The sequence below is a fragment of the Lutra lutra genome, chromosome 7 (assembly GCF_902655055.1).
Source record: "Lutra lutra chromosome 7, mLutLut1.2, whole genome shotgun sequence".
NCBI lineage: Eukaryota > Metazoa > Chordata > Mammalia > Carnivora > Mustelidae > Lutra > Lutra lutra.
The window spans coordinates 16,635,946-16,657,121 of record NC_062284.1 but is presented as its reverse complement, the minus strand read 5'-3'; the positions used below and the strand labels follow the sequence as shown (position 1 = coordinate 16,657,121).

Sequence of the window (21,176 nt, the reverse complement as noted above, 5' to 3'; positions counted from 1 at the left end):
ACACCCAGTTGCTCATGAAAGCTGTGACCTGGCCTTTTTGGTACGAAGTGAATAGCAGTGAGGTTTGGCAGTGGGTCTGGGGTTCTCTGGGCTTTTTTTCTGGCTGGGAAAAACAACAACAACAAAAAACAACGCAGCAACGATAAAACAACATAAATTCTCACTCAAGAGCTCCGTGACTGCATCTGTGTGGATAGTCTAGAAAAGCAATGATACAGTGGCTTAGAACTCGTGATGCAAGTAGCTTTGTGACATTTTCAGCTCCACTGGGAAGCCCTGAGAATAGACTCAAGCCCATACCTTTGACTTGATCCAACAGAGGCATGAAATTGACGGTCAAGTATGAATCAACAGCCAGCTGTGTTCCAAGTCGCTAAGTGACACCCACGTGGGACTGATAGGAGGCATTTGCTTCAAGGAGGAGAGGTGGTCCCCTCTAGTGATGAGACCCTGACCCACCCCTCACCCTGTCCCAGGATGTGCTTTTTACTGGTTGGCTACCTCCTTCAAAATAAAGGTGTGTTCTCCTATGAGTGAAATCATACGCTATTAGGACACACCTTTTACTCATATATAGACTTTAAGAAACAAAACAAATGAACATAGGGGAAGGGAAGGAAAAATAAGATGAGAACAGAGAGGGAGACAAACCATAAGAGACTCTTAACTCTAGGGAACAAAGGGAGGGTTCGAGGAAGGGGAGGTGAGGGGGGGGATGAATGGGGTAACAGGGGGAAGGGCATTAAGGAGGGTCCTTGATGGAATGAGCACTGGATGTTACATGCAACTGATGAATCACTGGATTCCAACTCTGAAGCTAATAATACACGATATGTTAATTAAATTGAATTTAAATAATAAAAAATGTGTGTCCTTTATAATAAGGACAACTGTTAAGCACTTACTTACCTTGTGCCAGGCACTATAAAAAGCTGTTTTTACAGACTTTCATGCTTGCTTGCTTTACGTGCTTGTCCCTTTTCCTCCTCCTCTGTAAGACCTGCACTATTACCCACTCATTTCATGCATAAGGAAAATAAGCCTGGGGGAAGTGACTTTCCCACGGCCCCAGGGCCAAAAGGGGGCAGGGGTCATGAGAACCTAGCTCTAGGGGCAGCAGAGCCTGCTTTTGGGCACTCCCTGTCCTTCCCAGGAGTGTCCCCACCGTCTCTTCTTTACCACATTAGCCAGAAGGGCCAGCTCGGGGCAGGTGAATCTCAATCCAAGGACCAAAGGGTAGTCCTTCTGTCAGGGTCCTGAGGATTTGTCTTCTCCCCTCTGATGTGGATCTGGCTACCAAGGGGCATTGTACACGGGGTTTCTCTGCCACAAAAGGAAACTGAACTGTGAGGTGCGGGCCTGGTGGGCGTTTGTTTACCTTCACTGCTTCCCAGCTGGAATTCACCAGGTGCTGCCGGAAGGGCCCAAAACCTGAAGCCAAAGAGACCCTGGTTAGCTCAGGTCAGGCTTATTAGGCCTCTACACCTGGGCTGCTCCCCAAATTCCCAGGGGGGCTTCCTGCTGCTCCCACGGCCATGGTGGGCCTGGGGTACTCCATACACCCCCCTTCTTCAGGAGGCCTGCCACCTTGCCAGTCTGGGAGCATTTTCAGAGTTCTCTGTGTCAGGCATTGTGGGGGAGCCAAAAAGGACCGTGCTGCCCACCCACGCCCAAGCTAGCAAGGCTTGAGAAAGAGCACAAATGTCCGGTTAAAATGCATGCTTTGTTAAGAGCCTAGAAGCACACCCGTGGGAATATGCCCCGTTGTTTGTTAGGAGAGGTGTGGAGTCAGTTTGGGGGAAGGTGGGGAGGATGGCCGTTCCAACAAACGGGGCTTGAACAACAGGATACCCGGAGGCAAAAACACGAATCCCCAACCTCAGTCTGGCACCTTGCACAAAAATTAACTCAAAGTGGATCATGGCCTTCAACAAAAAAGGGAAAACTATAAAACTTTTATGGGGGAAAAAGGGAGAAAGTCTTGAGCCCTAGGCTTAGGCAAATTCTTGACACCAAGAGCACACCATGATCTATGAAAGTAAACGTTAATAAACTGAACCCCAACCAAATGAAAACTTTTGCTGTATGAAACGCCTTTTGAGAGAATGAAAAGAAAGGCATGGACAGGAAAAACAAAAACAAAAAAAAAACAGCTGCCGATCACACATCTGAGGAAGGCCTTATAGGTAGACTATGTAAAGAACTCTCAAAACATAACGTTAAAGAAACAACCCAATTAAAAAGTTGGCAAAATACACAAAGGGATATTTCACTGAAGAAGATCTATGTACAAACCAACAAGCAGAGTGGGGACTGTCTGACGTGCTTGCCAGCAGGGAGACACGAACTAAAACCACAATGAGATATTATCACATTTCTAGAGGAGCAGCTAAAATAGAAATGCTGATAACACCAAAAGCTGACAGAGATGAGGAGAAACTGGCCCATACACCTTGCTTAGTGGGAATGCAACATGGTACTGCCACTCTGGGAAATAGTTTGCCAGATTCTTTTAAAACTGAAAGTGGACTTCCCAGAGTGCGCACTCCCGGATGTTTATCTCAGAGACGTGAAGACTTGTTTTCACACAGAAACTTGTACACACATGTTCACAGCAGCTTTATTTGTAATAACCCAAAGCTCGAAACTACTCAAATGTCCCTCAAGAGGTGACAGTAAAGCAAGAATTCCGGATTGTGGAATATGACTCAGCAGTGAAAAGAAAAAAAGTCGAAACCACACAAACGTGTGCATCCACTGATGAATGGGTAAAGAAAATGTGGGATTCATAAATGAAGTACTAATGCATGGTACAGCATGGCTTAGCCTTGAAAATATTATGCCAAGTAAAAGAAGCCTGCCACAAAGGACCACACAGCATATGGCCGCATTTATATGATACATCCAGAATTGGCAATCTAGAGAGACAGAAAATAGGTTAGTGGTTCGTAGATTTGGAGTGGGGGGTGGGCTGGGTGGTGGCGTGGGGAAAAAAAGACAAAAGAAAAATTAAAATTTCTCCCTACTTGCAGCCCACTGACCAGTCCTTAAAACAGGCAGAGTGATATTCCTCTAGGAACTCACTGCCTCAATGTGAACACTTTGCTAAGGGCGAAAGGCAATCTTAGCCTGTAAGTTTTTAACATAAAAATTCCTTTAGAAATTTCATTTATCTCTGCTCCCCGAGATACATGATGGCAGTCATCCCTCAAGCATATGGCCCACCGATATACATCGGAAGGGTTTCAGGACTAAGATTTTCTTGGACACTAATAAAACAACCTTTTCCCAACTAGCTAGCTCCCTCAAGGTCCTGGAAACCTTGCTACCAAAATTCCTTAGAGAATTATGTTATCCCTAAGCCTCTCTCAACTTGAAAGTATATGATGGGCCACTCCTCATGCCCCATTCCAGCTCTTTCTGCCCACAGATCCCATGCTTTAACAAAACCAACCACCTTTTTGCACCAAAGATGTCTCAAGAATTCTTTCTTGGCCTTCAGCTCTGAACCCTAACATCTTTCCTACATCAGGGCAGATTAGGGAGTGATAGCTAAGGGGCTTGGGATTTGCCTTCGGGGTAATTCAAATGTTCTAAAATTGTTTGTGTGATGAATACATAACTATGAATATACTAAAAACCATCCAACTGTCCATTTTATTTATTTTTATTTTTTTAAGGATTTTATTTTTCTATTATATTTTTATATTGTTTTTAAAATATTTTATTTATTTATTTGACAGAGATCACAAGTAGGCAGAGAGGCAGGCAGAGGGAGGGGGGGGGAAACAGGCTCACTGCTGAGCAGAGAATCTGATGTGGGGCTCTATCCCAGGACCCTGAGATCATGACCTGAGCCAGAAGCAGAGGCTTTAACCCACTGAGCCACCCAGGCGCCCCTAAAGATTTTATTTTTAAATAATCTCTGTACCCAACATGCAGCTCAAGCTCACAAACCCGAGATCAAGAGTCACACATTCCACTGACTGAACCGCACATGACAACTGTCCATTTTAAGTGAATTGTATAGCATGTGAATTTCATCTCCATAAAGCCATTAAAAAAAAAAAAAAGGAACCACTGATACAGACAACAGCTTGGATGAACCTCAAAGGAAATATGCTGAGTGAAAACAAGCCAATCTCAAAAGGATGCATACTTCACGATTCCATTTATACAATATTTGTAAAATAACATAATTGTACAGATGCAGAACAGCTTAATGGCAGTGAGGAGTTAGAGATGGGGGAAGCGGATTGTTTTCAGCCCAAGTATCTAGATACCCTGCGGCCAAGTCGAGACCTAAAATTAAACATCACAGGGCCTAAAAGATGATGCAGGCGTGACCACATCCAGGAGACCACTTATTTTCTCTCTCCTTCAGAGTGGCCCTTGCTCAGAGCTCCTGGGTCACCCCCCACCCCTGCCCCTGCACGGGAGGCCAGTGGCTGCACAGAACTCAGGCTTTCAGAATAGGAGCCAGTCCCGGAGAGGATGGTGCCTTCGAACTTCCTGAGCCTCTGAGTCTAGAACCGCTAACAAGCGTGGCTCACAAGGGATCCATCCCTCTTTCTCAGGCAATGCAGAAATTCTGGACAGGATGTCCTGACCCCAGGAAGACCATGGTGCGTCCTCTTGACACGGACTGACTCCTAGACAGTAAATAAGACTATGGCCGCCACTGGAGGCAGCCTGGGAAAACAAACAAACAAAAAAAAAAGTTTTAGAAAATATTGAGATTCGGAAAAAAATCACTGAGAAACCAGGTACCTCCTGGGATGATTGCAGACATCATAAAAATGCAGAGCCACACACACACACACAAAAAATCACATTCGGCTTTAGAATCATATCAGATCAGCATGGTCAGATCATCTCTTCTCTGTTTTTAATTAGGAAAAACAGCTCAGCAAGTACAGGTTTGAACTTCTTGTTCTATAGGGTCCAACCTTACACTTTAAACTTGGCAGGCTCTGGGCGGGGGATGAAATTTGCATAAGGCTGGGGACTCTTCTCTTGAAATCATGGGAGGCCCTCTTGAGGGAGGGATGCAGGTTTTCTCAGCCTCCCCCTGTTCTTCCTGGTGCCAGCCAGAATGCCTTGAACCTGAGGCCTGTTAGTCAGAGCCCTGTCCTCTCCCACCCGCATCAGTCTCTGTGCCAACTGTCTTGGCCAGATTTCCACGCAAATCCAATTACAAGAAGAGAGTACCCTTGGCAGTCCAAAGCACTTTTAATAAAGGCAGGCCACACTCTTAGAAGCCAGTGGGCATTCCCACATCGTGGCGGATAATCAGGTATTTCATCAAAAAACCTAGTGTTTGCCAGCAAACCACAAGCTGACAGGCCAGAGGCAGGGGTCAGTGTGAGTCAAAGACATGCCAACTGGGCCTCAATATTCATAACTCATTTGTGACAAGCATTGCGTTTATCAGGGATACAGTTTCCTTAGCGATTCCAGAATATTTTGAACCACTCAGTCTCTCTACCCCCAAATAACACAAATGAGAACAGGGGAGATAAAAGGTTTTCCAAAGAATTTTCTTTTCCTCAGAAGGTTAACAGGAGTTTGATTATAGTCTGAAAATATTAAGAGAGTTAAGTTTCGGTTTTCCATGTCCATAGGAATCCTTGTGTCCTGTTCCCTTCATCACACACAAGTCGAAAAACTTTAAATATGTCAAAGTGTCTAACTAGAAAGAAGGAGCTTTGTGAAGAAATCGAGCCTTTCAGGGACCAGTTTTGACAATGACTGAGGGCGGCTGAGGGGGATTTGGGATGAGCTGGCGGAAGGTAGGAGTACGTGGCTACTGTTACCTCCAAGTTGATCTTTTGGGGTTCAGAGTCTCCCCTTGAAGGTTCTCAGGTGGTGTTCAGGGTTTTCTGAGTGGCTGAAAGCTCTTCAGTCTGGGTTGTTGGGGGCTGTGTGCTCCTTTGGGGGAGGTTCTTGTAGAAGGACCACTGTCCCAGCCTTATAAGGCCCCATCCTTTCTGGATCCCCAACTCCCACTGCCTTCCTATGGAGCTGACTCCCCAGTGGGTACCATTACAGTTCAGGGACAGCAGGTGCCAACCTCGATTCCTCCCTGGTGGGCGAATGGACAAGGTCTGAGCCCGAGCCACCCGTAGGCTCCTTTGAAGTGAAGGATAGGACCAGAGCCGAAAGCCACTCTGTCCCCTGGACTGTTTTTCAATTAGGGCATGGCAAGACGCGAGCTTCCATCTGGAATTATTGGCACCACCGGTTGCCACTCTTTTTTCCCCAAGAGGGAGCGGTTTATGAGCAGATCAGGCAAGTGCACATTCCACGATCAGGCTAAAAGCAGCAGCAAATGGGAAAGCAGAAGAACAGTCTTACCAGTTACCACCACGCAGCTGGGCTGGGAATCCATGAAACCCAAGTGGGGAGCGTGTCTCTGTGTGTCTGGGGGTCAGGCGGCCAAGGCTCCGCCCAGGGCACCGGGCACTCGGAACACCGGGCACCCCTCCCACCCGGCTGCTGGCAGCCTCAAGCTCCCGGCGTGTGTGTGTGTGGGGGGCGGTGCCCAGCCTTGTCTGGCCAGAAGGCACCCCCCGAAAGGCTGAGGACTCTGGGGGTGGGGGTAGGGTGGTAAGATGACACCCCTTGAAAGCAGAAGCAGCCAGTTCAGGGCTCAGAGGCTTTGGATATCAGACAAATAAAGGGTCGGAGCACCGTCAGGGACTTTCTGGATCCTTGGGGTCTGGGTCAGTTTGTTTCCGTTTGTTGCTGGGTATGAGTCAAAGGTGAGCCACTAGTTTGGTGACCCACTGTCCCTGTTTGCCTGGGACTGAGGGGTTTCTGGGACTGGGGAGGTTGGTAGGGGCTGGTGGGGGGAGGTACTGAAATGCGCTGTAACCCGCAGAGTCCCAGGCAAATCAGGTTGGTGGGTGCCCCTACCATCTGTTTGTTTAGCTCTTGTTTCCTCTCTTCAGTAATGTTCCCCCCCTTCCCTCCCCTGCAGTTCTGAGTTGTGTTTGGCCATGATGGCTTTGTGAAATTTGGTTGCTCTTGAAACTAATTATGCAAAATATGTTAAAAAAAAAAAAAAAAAAAGGAAAAAACCAAACCCAGGGATGAAGCTTATGGTAAAAGTGTTGGTTGAGGGACGCCTGGGTGGCTCAGTGGGTTAAAGCCTCTGCGTTTGGCTCCTGTCGTGGTCCCGGGGTCCTGAGATTGAGCCCCACGTCGGGCTCTCTGCTGGGGGAGGGGGCGGGGCTGCCTCCCCCTCTCTCTGAATGCTTCTCTGCCTACTTTTGATCTCTGTCTGTCAAATAAATAAAATCTCAAAAAAAAAAAAAAGTATTAGTTGAAAGCACCGGTCCCCTATAAAGCTGTGGGTCCTCAGACAAGTTCACTTTTCTGTGCCCTGTCTCCTCTTTGTGTGAAATGGAGAGGATCACAACACCCTCTTCCTAAATGGGGGACCCCTAGGGGCATTGTCCTCAGTCCCTGAAGCCCAGCCCTGGCAGGGGCAGAGGCTCACCCCGCCAGCAAAGTCTTCGCTGGCTTCTCGGACGGTGCCCTCCCCACACCGCATCCCGCCTGCCACCAACCGGTAACGCGGTGCTGGACTAACTACACGGAATGTCAGCCGCCGCCCCGTGGTGACCTTCCGCCTGGCTCTGTACACATGCCTCTGCCTTCTTAAGTGTGTCAGAGTCACTAAAGCTCACATTTGGGGCTAGTTTTTCTAGGGAAGAAGCCATGTTATGCAACATCTTGACCTTTCAGAATATATTATATATATTATAGCTATACAGGTTTATATATATATATGTTTATACAGCTTCGGATATAAAGTTTTATGTCATTTTTATATTTATTTAAACTTTTATGTATATAAAACTTCTATATTTTATGTAACTTATAAATTTTATAGATCTATGACTATATAAAAGTTTTATATATATTTGTATATGTATGTAGTTTTTTAGCTAAAAATACTTTTTTTTAGAAAGCCGTCTACTAGGAGGTGGGGAGCCTGGGTGGCTCCATTGGTTAAGCATTCGACTCCTTTTTCGTTTCTTAATTAATTAATTTATTTGAGAGAGAGAGAGAGGGAGAGAGTGCACATAAGCAGTGGGGAGGGGTAGAGGGAGAAGCAGATGGCCCTCTGAGTAGGGAACACGGTATGGGGCTCCATCCCAGGATCCCGGGACCCCAGGATCCCAGGATCCTGATCTGAGCTGAAGGCAGACTGAGTTCACCTAGGCATCCCTAAGCATCTGACTCTTAATTTTGGCTCAGGTCATGATCTCACCGTCCTGGAATCAAGCCCCCATGTGGGGTTCCCCACTCAGTGGGGAGTCTGCTTGAGATTCTCTCCCTCTCTACCTCTCCTGTGGCTCTCTCTCTCAAATAAGTAAATAAAATCTTAAAAAAAAAAAAAGAAAAGAAAGAAAGCTGTCTAATAGGAGATACAAAAAAACATTCTCTTTCCCCATCTAGGCATGGCCATGTGAAGCTCCATCCCAGGGAGACAGGCAGAGCTCCTCTAGGGTCACAGTGCTTTCCCAAGTTCAGAGTGCCCTGTATTAGAGGGTGTGACCATGTAGTTCCATCTTCTTATTTGGGCCCCCGATAGAAAAAACTATACCACCCCCTTTAACTGGGATCACTGCCAAGGACTTGATTTCACCTGATGCCTTCCTGGGATGCTGAACCAAAGGCCATTCCTTTTAATTGGCCCCTGGTGTGGACTGCAGGCTTATTTGCAGCAGAGAGCAGGTGGGACGTGGTATGTTTCCCCCAGAGGCCTTCCCCTACCAGCTCTGGGAGGCTGGGGCCACCTTGTTTTTTCAGGGACACAGAAGGCGTTGCATTACACCTTCTTTTGAGATTAAACAATACAGAAATCCAAGTTTGAAAGCAATTACCCAGTTTCTCATACTCCCTCGGGCATTGTGGATGTAATGTCAACTCCCTACCTTGGTGAATGGCTCCCCTGGCTCAAGTTCTTGTCACTTACCTACTTCTTGTGTCCGGAGGGTTTTGCTTGCCCATCACAGTCATAAACAAATTAGGCCACTGGAAATGCCAGTGGTCAAACTCTGATATCAACACTAATGAGATCTGGGTAGCTTAGAGTGTTGTTAACCTATCATACCTCAAAATAGACTCAACTGTTTTTAAGACTGCCAGTTGTTACCGATGCTACTTTTCTGATAACGACATCGCAATTTTTATCTTTATTTTTTTCAGGGTTTGATGTAAACCTTTCTTATTTTAACTTAAACTGGAATGTGTCCTGGAAGTTTCACATTCCCATAATTCACTTATTTTTCTTATGTTTTGAACTTTCCTTTCACTTTTCAATTAATAAAAAAGAAAGGGAGAGATGTAAAACATTTTTACGTAGCAGCAGTGACCTGTCTCTGATTGCATCCATCCCCACCCAGGAAAAAAAAAAAAGACAAAAAACCCCACACCTTCTCATTCTCTAAAATGAAAACAATTCAGAGAAGTATGGATTTTGAAGTCTGACATCTGCACTTTCATTTCTTTTTCCATTGTAAAAACAAATGGTCTCTAACAATTGTTGATGTCAAACACAATCTTTAGGCCCATGAAACACAGTAAGCCTGAGAACGAATAAGGCAACTAAAGAGAGATGTTTTATTTAACAAACAAGCACAGTGATCTTCCTTATGAGTTAGTTTCCCGAGAGGAAAATATTTGTAATTGTGTTTGACTCTGGGATTAAGAGGGCAAGGTGCGACCCTCTCCCAGTGAACTGAAAAGCAAGCAACAGGACACACGTGTTCTCACCAGGGACGACAGATGCTGGCTGCCAAGACTGTGATATCCCAAGACCTAAATATTTCGAGTTTTGAACCAAACATACAACTTTGTGGGATTTGTTTTAAATTTCTCATTGGCAGGTTGTGACTTCCTGCTTAAGCAAGAAAAAGGATTAAAAGGGTTTGTTTATTTGTCTCTGAACAGCTCTTACAACACATTTTGTACACTTGACATAAATGAAATTTAATCAACCTGGTCAAATTCCTCTTGGGAGGTGGGGAGAATAAATCAATCATCAAGATGCACTTGCAATTAAATAATAATAATAGTAATAGGTCTCTCCTACTTCACATCTTCTTCCACACCTACTTCACATCTCTGCTTCCAGCTCAGCTACTAATGTGTACAATAAAATACAAAACTCAAAAAAAAGAAAAAAATATATATTTTATATATATATATATATATGTACATATATATATATATATAAACTCACACCCAAACTGCCTCTTGTCAAAGCCTTGACTGAATCTTGAAAAATGTCACTCTTCCAAGATAGCCTTTGGGACTCCCTCACCCCATTCCTTTGCTTTTCCAGCTTAATAGCTCAAAAGGGGCCAAAACACAGTCTCTGTAAAGACCCTGGGCAACTGTTCCACTCCAACTTGTAGCTTTCAAAGCAGCGCAGATAATATGCAAATGAGGGGGCGTGGCTGTTAAACAACTATGAATTTTGAGTACATACAATGCCCACGTGTCACAAACCATTATTCCTCTTGATTTTTTTTTTTTTTTAACTATTTACAAATGTAAAAACTATTTTTAGCTCACAGGCTGTACAAAAAATAGACGGAGGGCTGGGCTGGGGCTGTGGACAGTCATTTGCCAGACCCTGCGCGCTAGGATACAATGTTTCTTCTGTAGGGAAGGGGATATGGTTGATGATAAAGTGAACTTATGGGATACACGAACAAATTTGCAGTTAAAGGAGTACTAGATTTAGTTAAAATCAAAGTGAGGTTTGAGCGATTCAGATTATTCCATATTCCACACTACCGCCCCCGCTTTTTTTTTTTTTTTGGCTTTCCCTTTTGTGTTAGATTGGGCTGGTGTTCCAGGATTTTGTGTTCCCTTAGCGCCCATGGTTCTTGGTGACGCTGCTTTGAAGAAAGAAGAGGTAGACCAAACGAAGAGTGGTGGACAGCAAAGCAAAGTTTATTGAGGAAGAGTATAAAGCTCCGGAGAGGGAGGGGGTACTCAAATGGGTTGCCCCCCCTTTCTAAGTTGGGGGGTTTTATGAGCCCTTTTGCAGAACTTTCTTAAGCAATCAGGGTGTGGTGTGTCGTGCCAATCAGGGCTTTGGTCATGTATCTGTCTACCTATTAGGTTAATGTCCATGTGCTGATGGTCTTTTTTTCTTTTTTGGCTGACATCTGGAGGCTTAGGTCTTCACTGCCCCTTGCCCCCGATATTGACAAACGCTTTGTGGTTCATTGTTTTATTTTGGGACATTTTGCAGAAGTCATTTCTGCAAAGGCTGCAAAGCAGAATGTCAGTTTGGGACATTTTGCAGAAGTCATTTCTGCAAAGGCTTCAAAGCAGAATGTCAGTGCGGTCCCGTCTGAGCTGCAAAACAGGATGGCCGGGCCGTTGTATCTTAGCTGTCCTGGCTCCATATTTTCTTATTGGGGACCGTGGTCCTGACTCCCTCACTACCTAACTGTCCAACTAATTCCTAACCACGTTAAATTGGAAGAGCATTCTGAATGAATGTTGCAAACAGTTTTGTGTTCAAAATTATAGTATTTATGGTTTTTACTACTGTGGAATTGCTCACTGAAGCAATTAGCAACAGATATTGTTTCCTCGTGCTATTGCTGGTTTCCTAGGCGAGATTTGGCTCCAACACCCATGTGAGGAAGGACCTAAAGCTGTACTTCACCTTTTTGCAGGTTTCTGACACCATGTGTTCATGCTTTTAACTTTCCCACTAAAGAATTACTTTCAAGGGTGCCTGGGTGGCTCAGTTGGTTAAGTGACTGCCTTCGGCTCAGGTCATGATCCCAGCGTCCTGGGAATCGAGTCCTGCATCTGGCTCCCTGCTCACTGGGGGGCCTGCTTCCTCCTCTCTCTCTGCCTGCTGCCCTGCCTACTTGTGTGCTCTCTCTCCCTGTCAAGTAAATAAATAAAATCTTTTTAAAAAAGAATAGCTTTCAAATGCTCATGGCATTTACTGATTTAAAAGTAGAAAATTTTAGGGGTGCCTGGGTGGCTCAGTTGTTTAAGTGCCTTTGGTCCAGGTCATGATTCTGGGGTACTGGGATGGAGCCCCGCATTGGGCTCCCTGCTCAGTGGGGAGTCTGTTTCTCCTTCTCTCTGCCACTCTCCCTGCTTGTGTTCTCTCTCAAATAAATAAAAAAAATCTTTTTTTAAAAAAGGAAAACTTTAGGGGTGCCTGGGTGGCTCAGTGGGTTAAAGCCTTTGCCTTTGGCTCTGGTCATGATCCCAGGGTCCTGGGATTAAGCCCCACGTCAGACTCTCTGCTGCGTGGGGAAACCTGCTTCCTTCTCTCTCTGCCTGCCTCTCTGCCTACTTGTGATCTCTGTCTGTTAAATAAATAAATAAAATATAAAAAAGTGTCTAAAAAAGGAAAGCTTTAGACTTACAGTATTCAGAAATAACCATTTGAAACTGTTTTAAAACAATCAGAGAATTGATATGTTAGAAACCATACGACAATGTTGGGATTATGTTCCATATTCCATGGGAAGCTGGTATAGAAAGATACTAGTCTGTATAATGTCACTGAAGAACTGTGAATTAATAGAAGATTCGTGTTTTAAAATTTCAAGCAATTTGCTCTGATACATCACAAAGTACTATTTCCCCTGCATTTTATAGGAGAAAGTTTTGTCTATATTTTTCTTCTGTCTTATATATCTTTCCTCCCATTTTTGCTAAGCCTTGATCTGGCTTTTTCTTTCTCCTTTTTTCAGGACTACGGCTCCTTGGCCAAAAAGTAACAACAGCTACAAGAGAAATTTGTTCACTTATTAAACAAAATCTAGTAGCTTGCTAGCCCTTTTGTTTAAGTACTGGATTTTTCTTTCAAATTTCACAAATACCTTGGGAATGGATAGAACAGTTGTGTGTGTGTGTGTGTGTGTGTGCGTGTGTGCGTGTGTGTTTGTGTGTGTGTGTGTTTTTTTAAATGTAAAGATTTTTATTTATTGGAGAGATAGAGAAGGGGAAGAGGCAGAGGAAGAGGGACAGACAGACACCCTGCTGAGCAGGGAGCCCAGTGTGGGCTTGATCCCAGGACCCTGGGATCATAACCAGAGCCAAAGGCAGAGGCTTAACTGACTGAGCCACCCCAGAATAGTTGTGTTCTTAACACTGAAGAAATTCCCATGTAGATAAATGAGGGAGGACAAGACTACCTCCTGGATATTAGACAGAGCCATACTGAAAACATGCTCTAGGACTTTATGGGGCCCCTATTTTCTGGTGTATGTATATAAATAATATTTTTCTCTGTTCTTGGTTAGGATTAAGGGCAATTTTAGTGTCAGTAGTGAGTGCTGAGTCACTGAGGTTTGAGGAAGGTTTAGACACCCAACAACTTAATTTATAGACAATCTGAGGGTCTACTTAGAAAATCTATGATAATTGACTTTAAAAACTATTAGACCTCAAAGGAGTGGCAGGATAGGACAGGCATATATTCAAGCCAATAGTTTTCTTATGTACCCTCAATACCCAATTAGCAAGTATAACCGGAAAAAAGAAAAAGCCCATTCATAATGGCCAAGTATCAGAAATGTATAGGAATAAACCCAGAATAAGAAATGTCTGAGATCTGGGGGCGCTGGGGTGGCTCAGTGGGTTAATCCTCTGCCTTCGGCTCAGGTCATGATCTCAGGGTCCCTGGATCGAGCTCTCTACTCAGCGGGGAGCCTACTTCCCCCTCTCTCTCTGCCTGCCTCTCTGCCTGCTTGTGATCTCTCTCTCTGTCACATAAATAAATAAAATCTTTAAAAAAAAAAAATGTCTGAGGTCCATTTGTAAGAATGGAGCTTCAGCCATCCCCTGTCCCTCCAAAATACCCAAATAAACCTAGGCGTGCTTCTGTTCTTTGATTGGAACACTCAAAACTTTAAAGATATGAATGCTATGCAGATTAATGTTCAAGGTAAGAAGTAATTTATGCCAACTCTCAGTATCCTGAACTACCTTGTTTGAATATTTGATTAAGAAGGGCTTGTCCTCCTGGATGTCCAAACACATGATAAAGCTGTGGTCATTATGATGGTGTGGTATTGTAGTAGAAATAGGAAAAATGGTTAATAAAAAAAGAGCCATAATGAGGGCGCTTGGGTGGCTCAGTGGGTTAAGCCTCTGCCTTTGGCTTGGGTTATGGTCTCAGGGTCCTGGGATTGAGCCCCACATCGGGCTCTCTGCTCAGCAGGGAGCCTGCTTTCTCCTCTCTCTCTCTCTCTCTCTCTCTCTGCCTGCCTCTCTGCCTACTTGTGATCTCTATCTGTCAAATAAATAAATAAAATCTTAAAAAAAAAGAAGAGCTATAATGTATATAAGAATTTAATATATGATTTAGGAAGTAATTTATAGTAATGGGGCAAAGAATGGCCCATTTGATGGTGTGGGATCAGAGCTAAAGACCAAAACAATAAAAATATTGGAAGCAAATGTAGAAGAATTTGTTTTCTAATTTTGGGGTAGTTTTAGCCTACCCAAGTGAGACAGAAAACCCAGAAACTATTACGGAAAAGAGGGAGTATTTGACTAAATACCAACTTTGGAAACAGGTGTTTAATGAGAAACAGGGAACTTTTCCATCTAAAAAAAATTTTTTTTTTCTGAAGGAACATGTATTCAGGTAACTGAGTAAGGGACAGGTCGAGCTAGTTAGGCAGGGATAGGTAGGGGGCTATGGATCAGGCTCAAGGAAATCCCAGAAATGCTGAGGTATAAGGACATCAGAGACAAGGGAACAAACCAGACCACCCTGCTCTGGGGAGCAGAGCAGGGTGAGGGATAGGAGGGTGGGGGAGTAGGAGGGTAGGGGGTGGGTTTGTTTTTGGTGGCGGCGGTGGTTTTTTTTTTTTTAATGGCAGTCATATGGTGTCCAACAAACAATAACCAGACCCCAAAGAAGAAGTAAGGCGTTAAAGATGTTATCACCAGGCCTTACTCAAACCAAGACATCACAAGAATGATAAGGCCACAGGCTCCCTGGTTACTTCTGAATAAGAGACTGTCTGTGGAGGTCCCCACTGGCCACCCTATTGGGAGCTCTCTCTCTCGTGAGAGATTTTTCTGGATCCTTTTTCAATAAAACTCTGTGGCTTTACTCACTCTCCTTTGTTCTCGAGATTCATTCTTGGACTCTATGAGACAAACCTCACTCTCCAGCCCTGGAACTCTTGAGTAATTGAAAAAAACAATGCAAAAACTTAAAAAAAAAGTAACAAGGCCTTGAAGAAATATACTTTAGAGAAGAGATTAATAAGCCTTTAGCTGTGTATGTCAATAGCTTAAGTAACACCCACAAATATGAGGGGTTCAACAAAGGTGCATGGCTCCCAAAAAGAGACTTGTTCCTAACCCTAACCTCAGGGCCTTTGCACTTGTTGCCACCTTCGCCATTTCCTCTTCCCACATACTTACCTCCCTCCCTTCATGTTTTTGCTTCCCTTTCTCTGTTATATTATTTTTCCCTCTAGCCTTTATTTACCATACTATTATGTTCTATCTCCTGCTCACTTTTACCCACTAGAAATTAGCCTCCAAAGGCAAGGTTTTATTAATTTTGTTCACTGCTGAATCACTAGAATCTGGAACAGGATAGGGTACATGGTAGGAGCCTAATAAACCTGTGTTTAGTGAGAACAGTTGATTGGAGAAGTTAAAGTTATTGCCCAGGAGCTCTGCATTTTATTGCTGTAGAAAAATGAAATCTCAGACTTCAGGAAGTGACTCAGGCTGGATCTAAGGAGGGTCCCCAGCTCTAGTCTCTATTAACCTGCACACTGCTACAATGAGCAGTGGAAGCGGAACTGGGCCCATTTTTCATCCCATGCATGAAGATACCCTAGGCTATGGCAAGTCCATTGGTCTGAAGTTGGGGGTGCACAGTGGGAAGCAGTTGGGGGGATTCTCTGAGCAGCTGGTTGTGGGGTGGAGGGATAGGGAGGCAGATGAACGCTAGACCCTTGAGTCCATAAGGACCCAGGATGCAGCTTGGGTGGCTGTCCACAAGGGCCAATTTCAGAGCTGCCAACAGGAGAACAAGCACTAGTTGACTGACCACAGACCTTGGGTTCCAAGGCCATCAGCATTTTCAAAAGCAGCCCTGCTCCACACCTTTCCTGTAAAAAACACTTTGAAATACTGGAGAAACAGCTGGCTGTCATTGAATCACGCTAGCTCAAGTTGCTCACAAGCCTGAACATTTAATCGATGAAAGTATTAGTTATCAGCAAAAACAGGCACATTACAGTCATCAGAAAAAAATTTGGAAAGGGGCAGAACAGGTTATTGGCTCTTCTGCCCGAAGTATGCCACTCATGGTCTTTCTGTTATTTTCAAACTGTGTACATTTTCTAAAAGGGATAACGCAAATGATTCTTGTTCCTGGAAACAGAAATAGCAGAAGGAACTGAGAAGGAGCTCCTAAGAGGGCCACTGGCTATGGGGTGCGGTGCTAATAGTTTTCTCGTCCAAAGAATTAAGAAACTCCTCGGAGGTGTAGGACTGGCTTTGCAAACTGGGGAGTCAAGGTCGCTGGCTGGCTGTGAAGGCCCCAGGCAGGGGGTGGGGACCGGGGGCAGGGCCAGCTCGGGGTTAGGGAGCCAGGAGCCTAGAGCCGAGAGCATTGAGCCGGGAGCCAGGGCAGCCCCCGGGGAGGGGGGGCGGGGGCAGCCCTGGAGCGGGGAGGGGCGGAGGCGGAGAGGGGAAATGGGGCAGCCCCCGGGGAGGGACGCAGCGCCGCCGGAGCCGAGCATGGAGGCAGAGGCCGCTCGCAGAGCCGCAGGTAAGGCGAGCCGCGGCCGGCCGGGCCCCGAGCCCGCTCGCCTCCCCCGCTGGCCGCCGCGATGGCCCCTCCCCGCGTGTCGGGTTTCAATGGCTGGGCTGGCCCGAGAGCTCGGGGCCCCAGCGCTGCAAAACGAGACCGTAAACAGCGCGCGGCGGCCAGGAAACTTTCCCCGGAGTCGGCGCCAGGGCGCCACAGGCCGCGCACCTGTCGCCGCCAGGGAACGAGGAGGACGCGGAGACCCCGGCCGTCGGCTGCGGGGGGCTGCGGCGCTCTCCCCCAGGAGGGGCACAGCCTGGAAGGGTCACGGCCACGGCTCTCCAGCGCGTCTCCGGGGACACCCGGCGTCCTGACCGCTGACCCGGGCTTGGCGAGCTCCCCGCCTTCCCATAGCCTTGGTGGCCCTGTCTGTGAAATGGGAACCGCTCGGTGGGGGAGAAATCAGTACAGAGCTCGGGTTACAGCTGGCACTTCTGCCCCCGCGCCACCCCCTTCCCGGCCTCTGGGACAGCCTGTTGTGCCCCCAGGCGGCTTGGGCGAAGGGCACCCGGCCCCGAGCCCAGCAGGCCAGCTGGAGACTCTGGATTTGAGGGCGCGCCCCTTCCTTTCCCCCAACCCCCTCTTCTCGCTAGCCCCGGGAGGGGCCCTGCCCGTTTTGTCTCCGGAGAATCAAGCAAAAACGGTGCCACTTCTGACTTTGAAAGCACGTGGAACAAATCCCTAGCGGGGTGGCTGCCAGTTCCGCCAAAGGAGTGTTTGCAAGGGAGCTGGCGTCCTGGTACTGGATGCTGGGTACTAAGTGCTGTGGAAATGCCTCCTTGGCCCCTGCATCTTCTTCCTCTTTCGGGGACAGGCGGCTGGAAGGGCCCCCCGGGGCCAGTATCTCTTGACCTCTAGTCCCCTGCACGTCAGGCCAGCCAGGAGGTGTGCGGCCACGGTTGACCAGCCCTGCCCCCAAGTGCACTCCAACCTCAGACTGGGCGCTTTCTCCCGCCACACATTTGTGTAAGGAAAAAAAAATCAATCTTATGGAGCTCCTCTGCCTTTTATTGGAAGCCAACAGCGACAGATAACTGGTTTTTATGGCCTGCCTTTAAAAGCTGTGACTTGGAGTTGTTTTCCCCAGATTTCCAGTGAGTTAAGAGAAAGTGGCCACTAGCCAATTGTATGAATTTTCCATTCCTTGGGAAAGTTTTCATTGGTCTAGAGATTGAGACATGGTTTCCCTCTGTTTTTAGAGAGGGAGAGGATACTGTTTCATTTTTTTAATCCCCCCCCCAACTCCCTCGTCCTTTTTGGAAAGTTGGTCGCCATAGTTGTGGGAGTGGTGCTGCCGGTTTGCTTGAGAACTGAGTCAAGAAGCACAAGTGACTGGCTGTTCGGATCTCATCCAACACCTCTGCTAGATGGAGAGGATTTGGCCACTTAGGGACTTACTGTTCAGAGCTATCTCCCTTACCCTCAACACTTGGTGGGCACAGAGTTGCTCAATCCATACCTTCTCCCTTCCCTTCCTCCTCTGAGTGGTCCCATGGGTCCGAGAGTTCTCCCAGCTATGGCCTTGGTGTTGTGCTTATCCTACCCAGTCTTTCTGTGTTTCATGGGAAAAGTCATGGTAACTTCACCTTCTGGAAAAGTGTAGTTGGCCTAAGTGCTTTCAGGGTTTTTCTGTATTTCTTTCAGCATTGGCTCTGGCTTTCATGGTTGCTGATGGACCAGAGGACCCATGGCGGTTCCACGTTAATCATTTCCATGTGTGTTAGAGCTTAATGGGTTGGACTTTTTACGTTAGCCGAACCAATGCCTGAGCTTTGATAGCCCGTTTCCAAAAAGGGCTTGAACAAATTGTGTCTATGTCGGAGTCCATTTTCCTTTCACAAGGAAGCATTAAACTAAGACACGCTTTCAGACAAGGCTGTGTCTCGGTCACTACTTTAGCCCTAACATATGGGGAAAGGGTAGGTGACATTTCCGTGGGAGTCATGTTCTATATCTAGATGAATCTCCTCAATATTGGGGTGTCCAGTTGGGGGGCACTATCTAGTGGGGCTCTGGAGCTACCCCCAGTAATTCAAGACATGCCCCGGGGAGACACACACACACACACACACACACATGTACACACACACTCTCTCTCTCTCTTTTTCTCTTTCTCAGAGTTTGTATGTGTTTTTTATTTCTCTGATGCTGAAGACCTTCTTAGGTTCTAGCAGCCCTTCTGCTGCTGTCATTTTAGCTTAGAGCATCCTGGAGAAGAGAAGGAAAGTCACACGTGTTCTAGTTCTGTACTCCCCTCATCCTTCACCTTGAATTTCCCTCCTCGGTGAGTAAGGACTTGATCTACCTCGGAAGGGTTCCATGAGACCCTGTGCTCATCACAGCCGAGTGCTGGGGCCAGAGTAAAATTTGGGGTTCCTTCTGAGAGGGCCGTTTGGTTTGCCCTCATTCCTTCTGTTTATACCCAACTTGAAGCATTTGTGAGACTTGTCGGTTTGATGATCTCCATTTAGAAAGTCAGCTTAGTGTTCCAGTTAAGAAAAGTTCGGTGTTGGACAGTTTGCACTAGTAATCAAGCCGAGCTTTATAGGAAAGCTAGCGAGCAAGGAAGACTGCAAAAGATGGGTTGACTCCGAAGCTTGGGTCAGGGGAACAGGGAGAGTGGTGATGCCAGGGAAGGAACCAACTTTTGGAGGGGGCAAACATGAAGCAATCTAGACACAGTGATTTCAGAATGTTCCAGAACATGCCTCTCGTTGGAGATAACTGAAGAGTTAGTCAGAAACACTAATGCTGGTGTGTGGGAAGAATCTAGAAAGGCCAGTAGTGCCTGCCGTGAGCCCTGTTGGGGACCCCGGAAGGCCTGCTGAGGTGTGCCCTGGGATGTGGGAGGAGGAGAGGAGCTGAGGGCACAGCCCGAGGGCTCAGAGAGGGTGGAGTTCTGAGATTATGAGACCTAGACCCAGAGGAGGAGAGGCCAGGAAGCAAAGAAGCCCTTGGCAGGGCCTGGTGCCGAGAGAGGCTGAGGCGGGTGCAGAGTGGGGTCTGCTTGGAAGTAGGTCAGGGCAAGGGAGAAGTAACTTACCCTAAGGTCACTTGCTAGGAAGTGGCAAGGTTGGGAGTCACATGGCCGGGGTGGTAGTGGTCTGAGTCCCCACAGAAAGGAGCCTGTTGTTATGGTGATGTTTGATGGGGGAACCGCCACCGCTCCCCACCCCACCCCAAAAGAGTGTAAGCTCTGGAAGGAAGCACTCCATGAGCCAGTCCCGAAGAGGCCTCCCTCCTCAGGGAGGACTTCTTATGATCATAAAACTTAAAAAAAAAATCAAATATCAATCAGGTGTTTTGGATCTTCTCTAGTTCAAGGTATAGAAGCCTTCCCATAGACACATGTGGCCAAGTGAGTTTCTGGAAGCAGGGTGTCACTGGGAGCAGAGGGCTGGGCTGGCCACGGGGACTCGTGTCATTGTCACAAAGAGCATTCATGACCCTTGGCGAGTCTCCGTCCCTTCTTCAGGGAGGAAGGGAAAGGCTGGGTGGGATGGTCTCTAAAAATCCTTTTGGCTGTGAGGTTGGTCAGTTACTTCCCACCCAACCAGACTGAGGGTAAGACCTCCAGTGATCTTTCTTCTTGAGTACCTTGCCCTTACCTGGCACATAGCGGGAGCTACCTGGGCTTTGAATGGAGAAATCATTTCCCCTAGGAGCTGGTGAAAGCTTTTGTGGGTTGTGTGGTTGTAGGATTACTGGGAAATTTTCTGCAGATTGGGGGTATCAGGATACGGGGTGATGATACAGGCTGGCCTGCCATCCCTGGGGCAGAGGGGCCCCTGAACAGTGCTGAGGTCTGTGCATCCCTTGGAATATCTTTCCAGGGTCCTACTTGTCTTGGGAGATCCAGTCCTGAGCAGGCCTTCCCACAGGCTTGGGCATTTCATGTTACCTCCCCCACCCCTTGGCTGTGATTCCCTGCCCTAGAATGCTCTCCATGCTAGAGATGGTTCTCGCTCGCCTCCAATTCTAAACAAGGGCTGTATTATGTCCGTGTTCAGTGGTGATCTCCATTGCATGAAGCCAGACCAGAAATGGCTGGTGTTCTGACCTCCTGCCATGTCTTGGCAGGATGGAGTGAATGATCGAGGGGCCAAGACTCAGGCTGGATGGTGGGAGGGCAGTGGGCACTGAGGTGTTGTCTTTCTGACCTTTGAAACCCTAGTCTGCTGACCTGCTGACTGGCCTTCACTGGGCTCCTGATGGCAGTTGGCTCCTGGCCTCTCTGATGACATTCTTATTTGTAGCTCAGCATTGGGAAATTCCAAACAGAGGATTATAGAAAATGACCATGTTTTCTGCTGTGTCGTGT

General features: G+C 46.8%; 2 protein-coding genes across 3 annotated transcripts in view; one reads left to right on the top strand and one right to left on the bottom strand.

Moving 5' to 3' along the window:
• The window catches only part of PGPEP1L (pyroglutamyl-peptidase I like), a 42,269-nt gene extending 35,837 nt beyond the window's left edge, over positions 1-6,432 (bottom strand). For both annotated transcript variants that reach the window (XM_047738744.1, XM_047738745.1), the window contains exons 1-2: positions 6,358-6,432; positions 1,379-1,431 (exon numbers count right to left, since the gene is read on the bottom strand). In XM_047738744.1, the coding sequence (XP_047594700.1) occupies positions 1,379-1,431; positions 6,358-6,391 (87 nt within the window). In that variant the 5' untranslated portion in view covers positions 6,392-6,432. The remainder of the gene's footprint in view (positions 1-1,378; positions 1,432-6,357) is intronic.
• Positions 6,433-16,752: 10,320 nt separating this feature from the next.
• The window catches only part of LOC125105097 (protein FAM169B-like), an 86,759-nt gene continuing 82,335 nt past the window's right edge, over positions 16,753-21,176 (top strand). Inside the window, exon 1 of the mRNA XM_047738205.1 lies at positions 16,753-16,816. Within this exon, the coding sequence (XP_047594161.1) occupies positions 16,786-16,816 (31 nt within the window). The 5' untranslated portion in view covers positions 16,753-16,785. The remainder of the gene's footprint in view (positions 16,817-21,176) is intronic.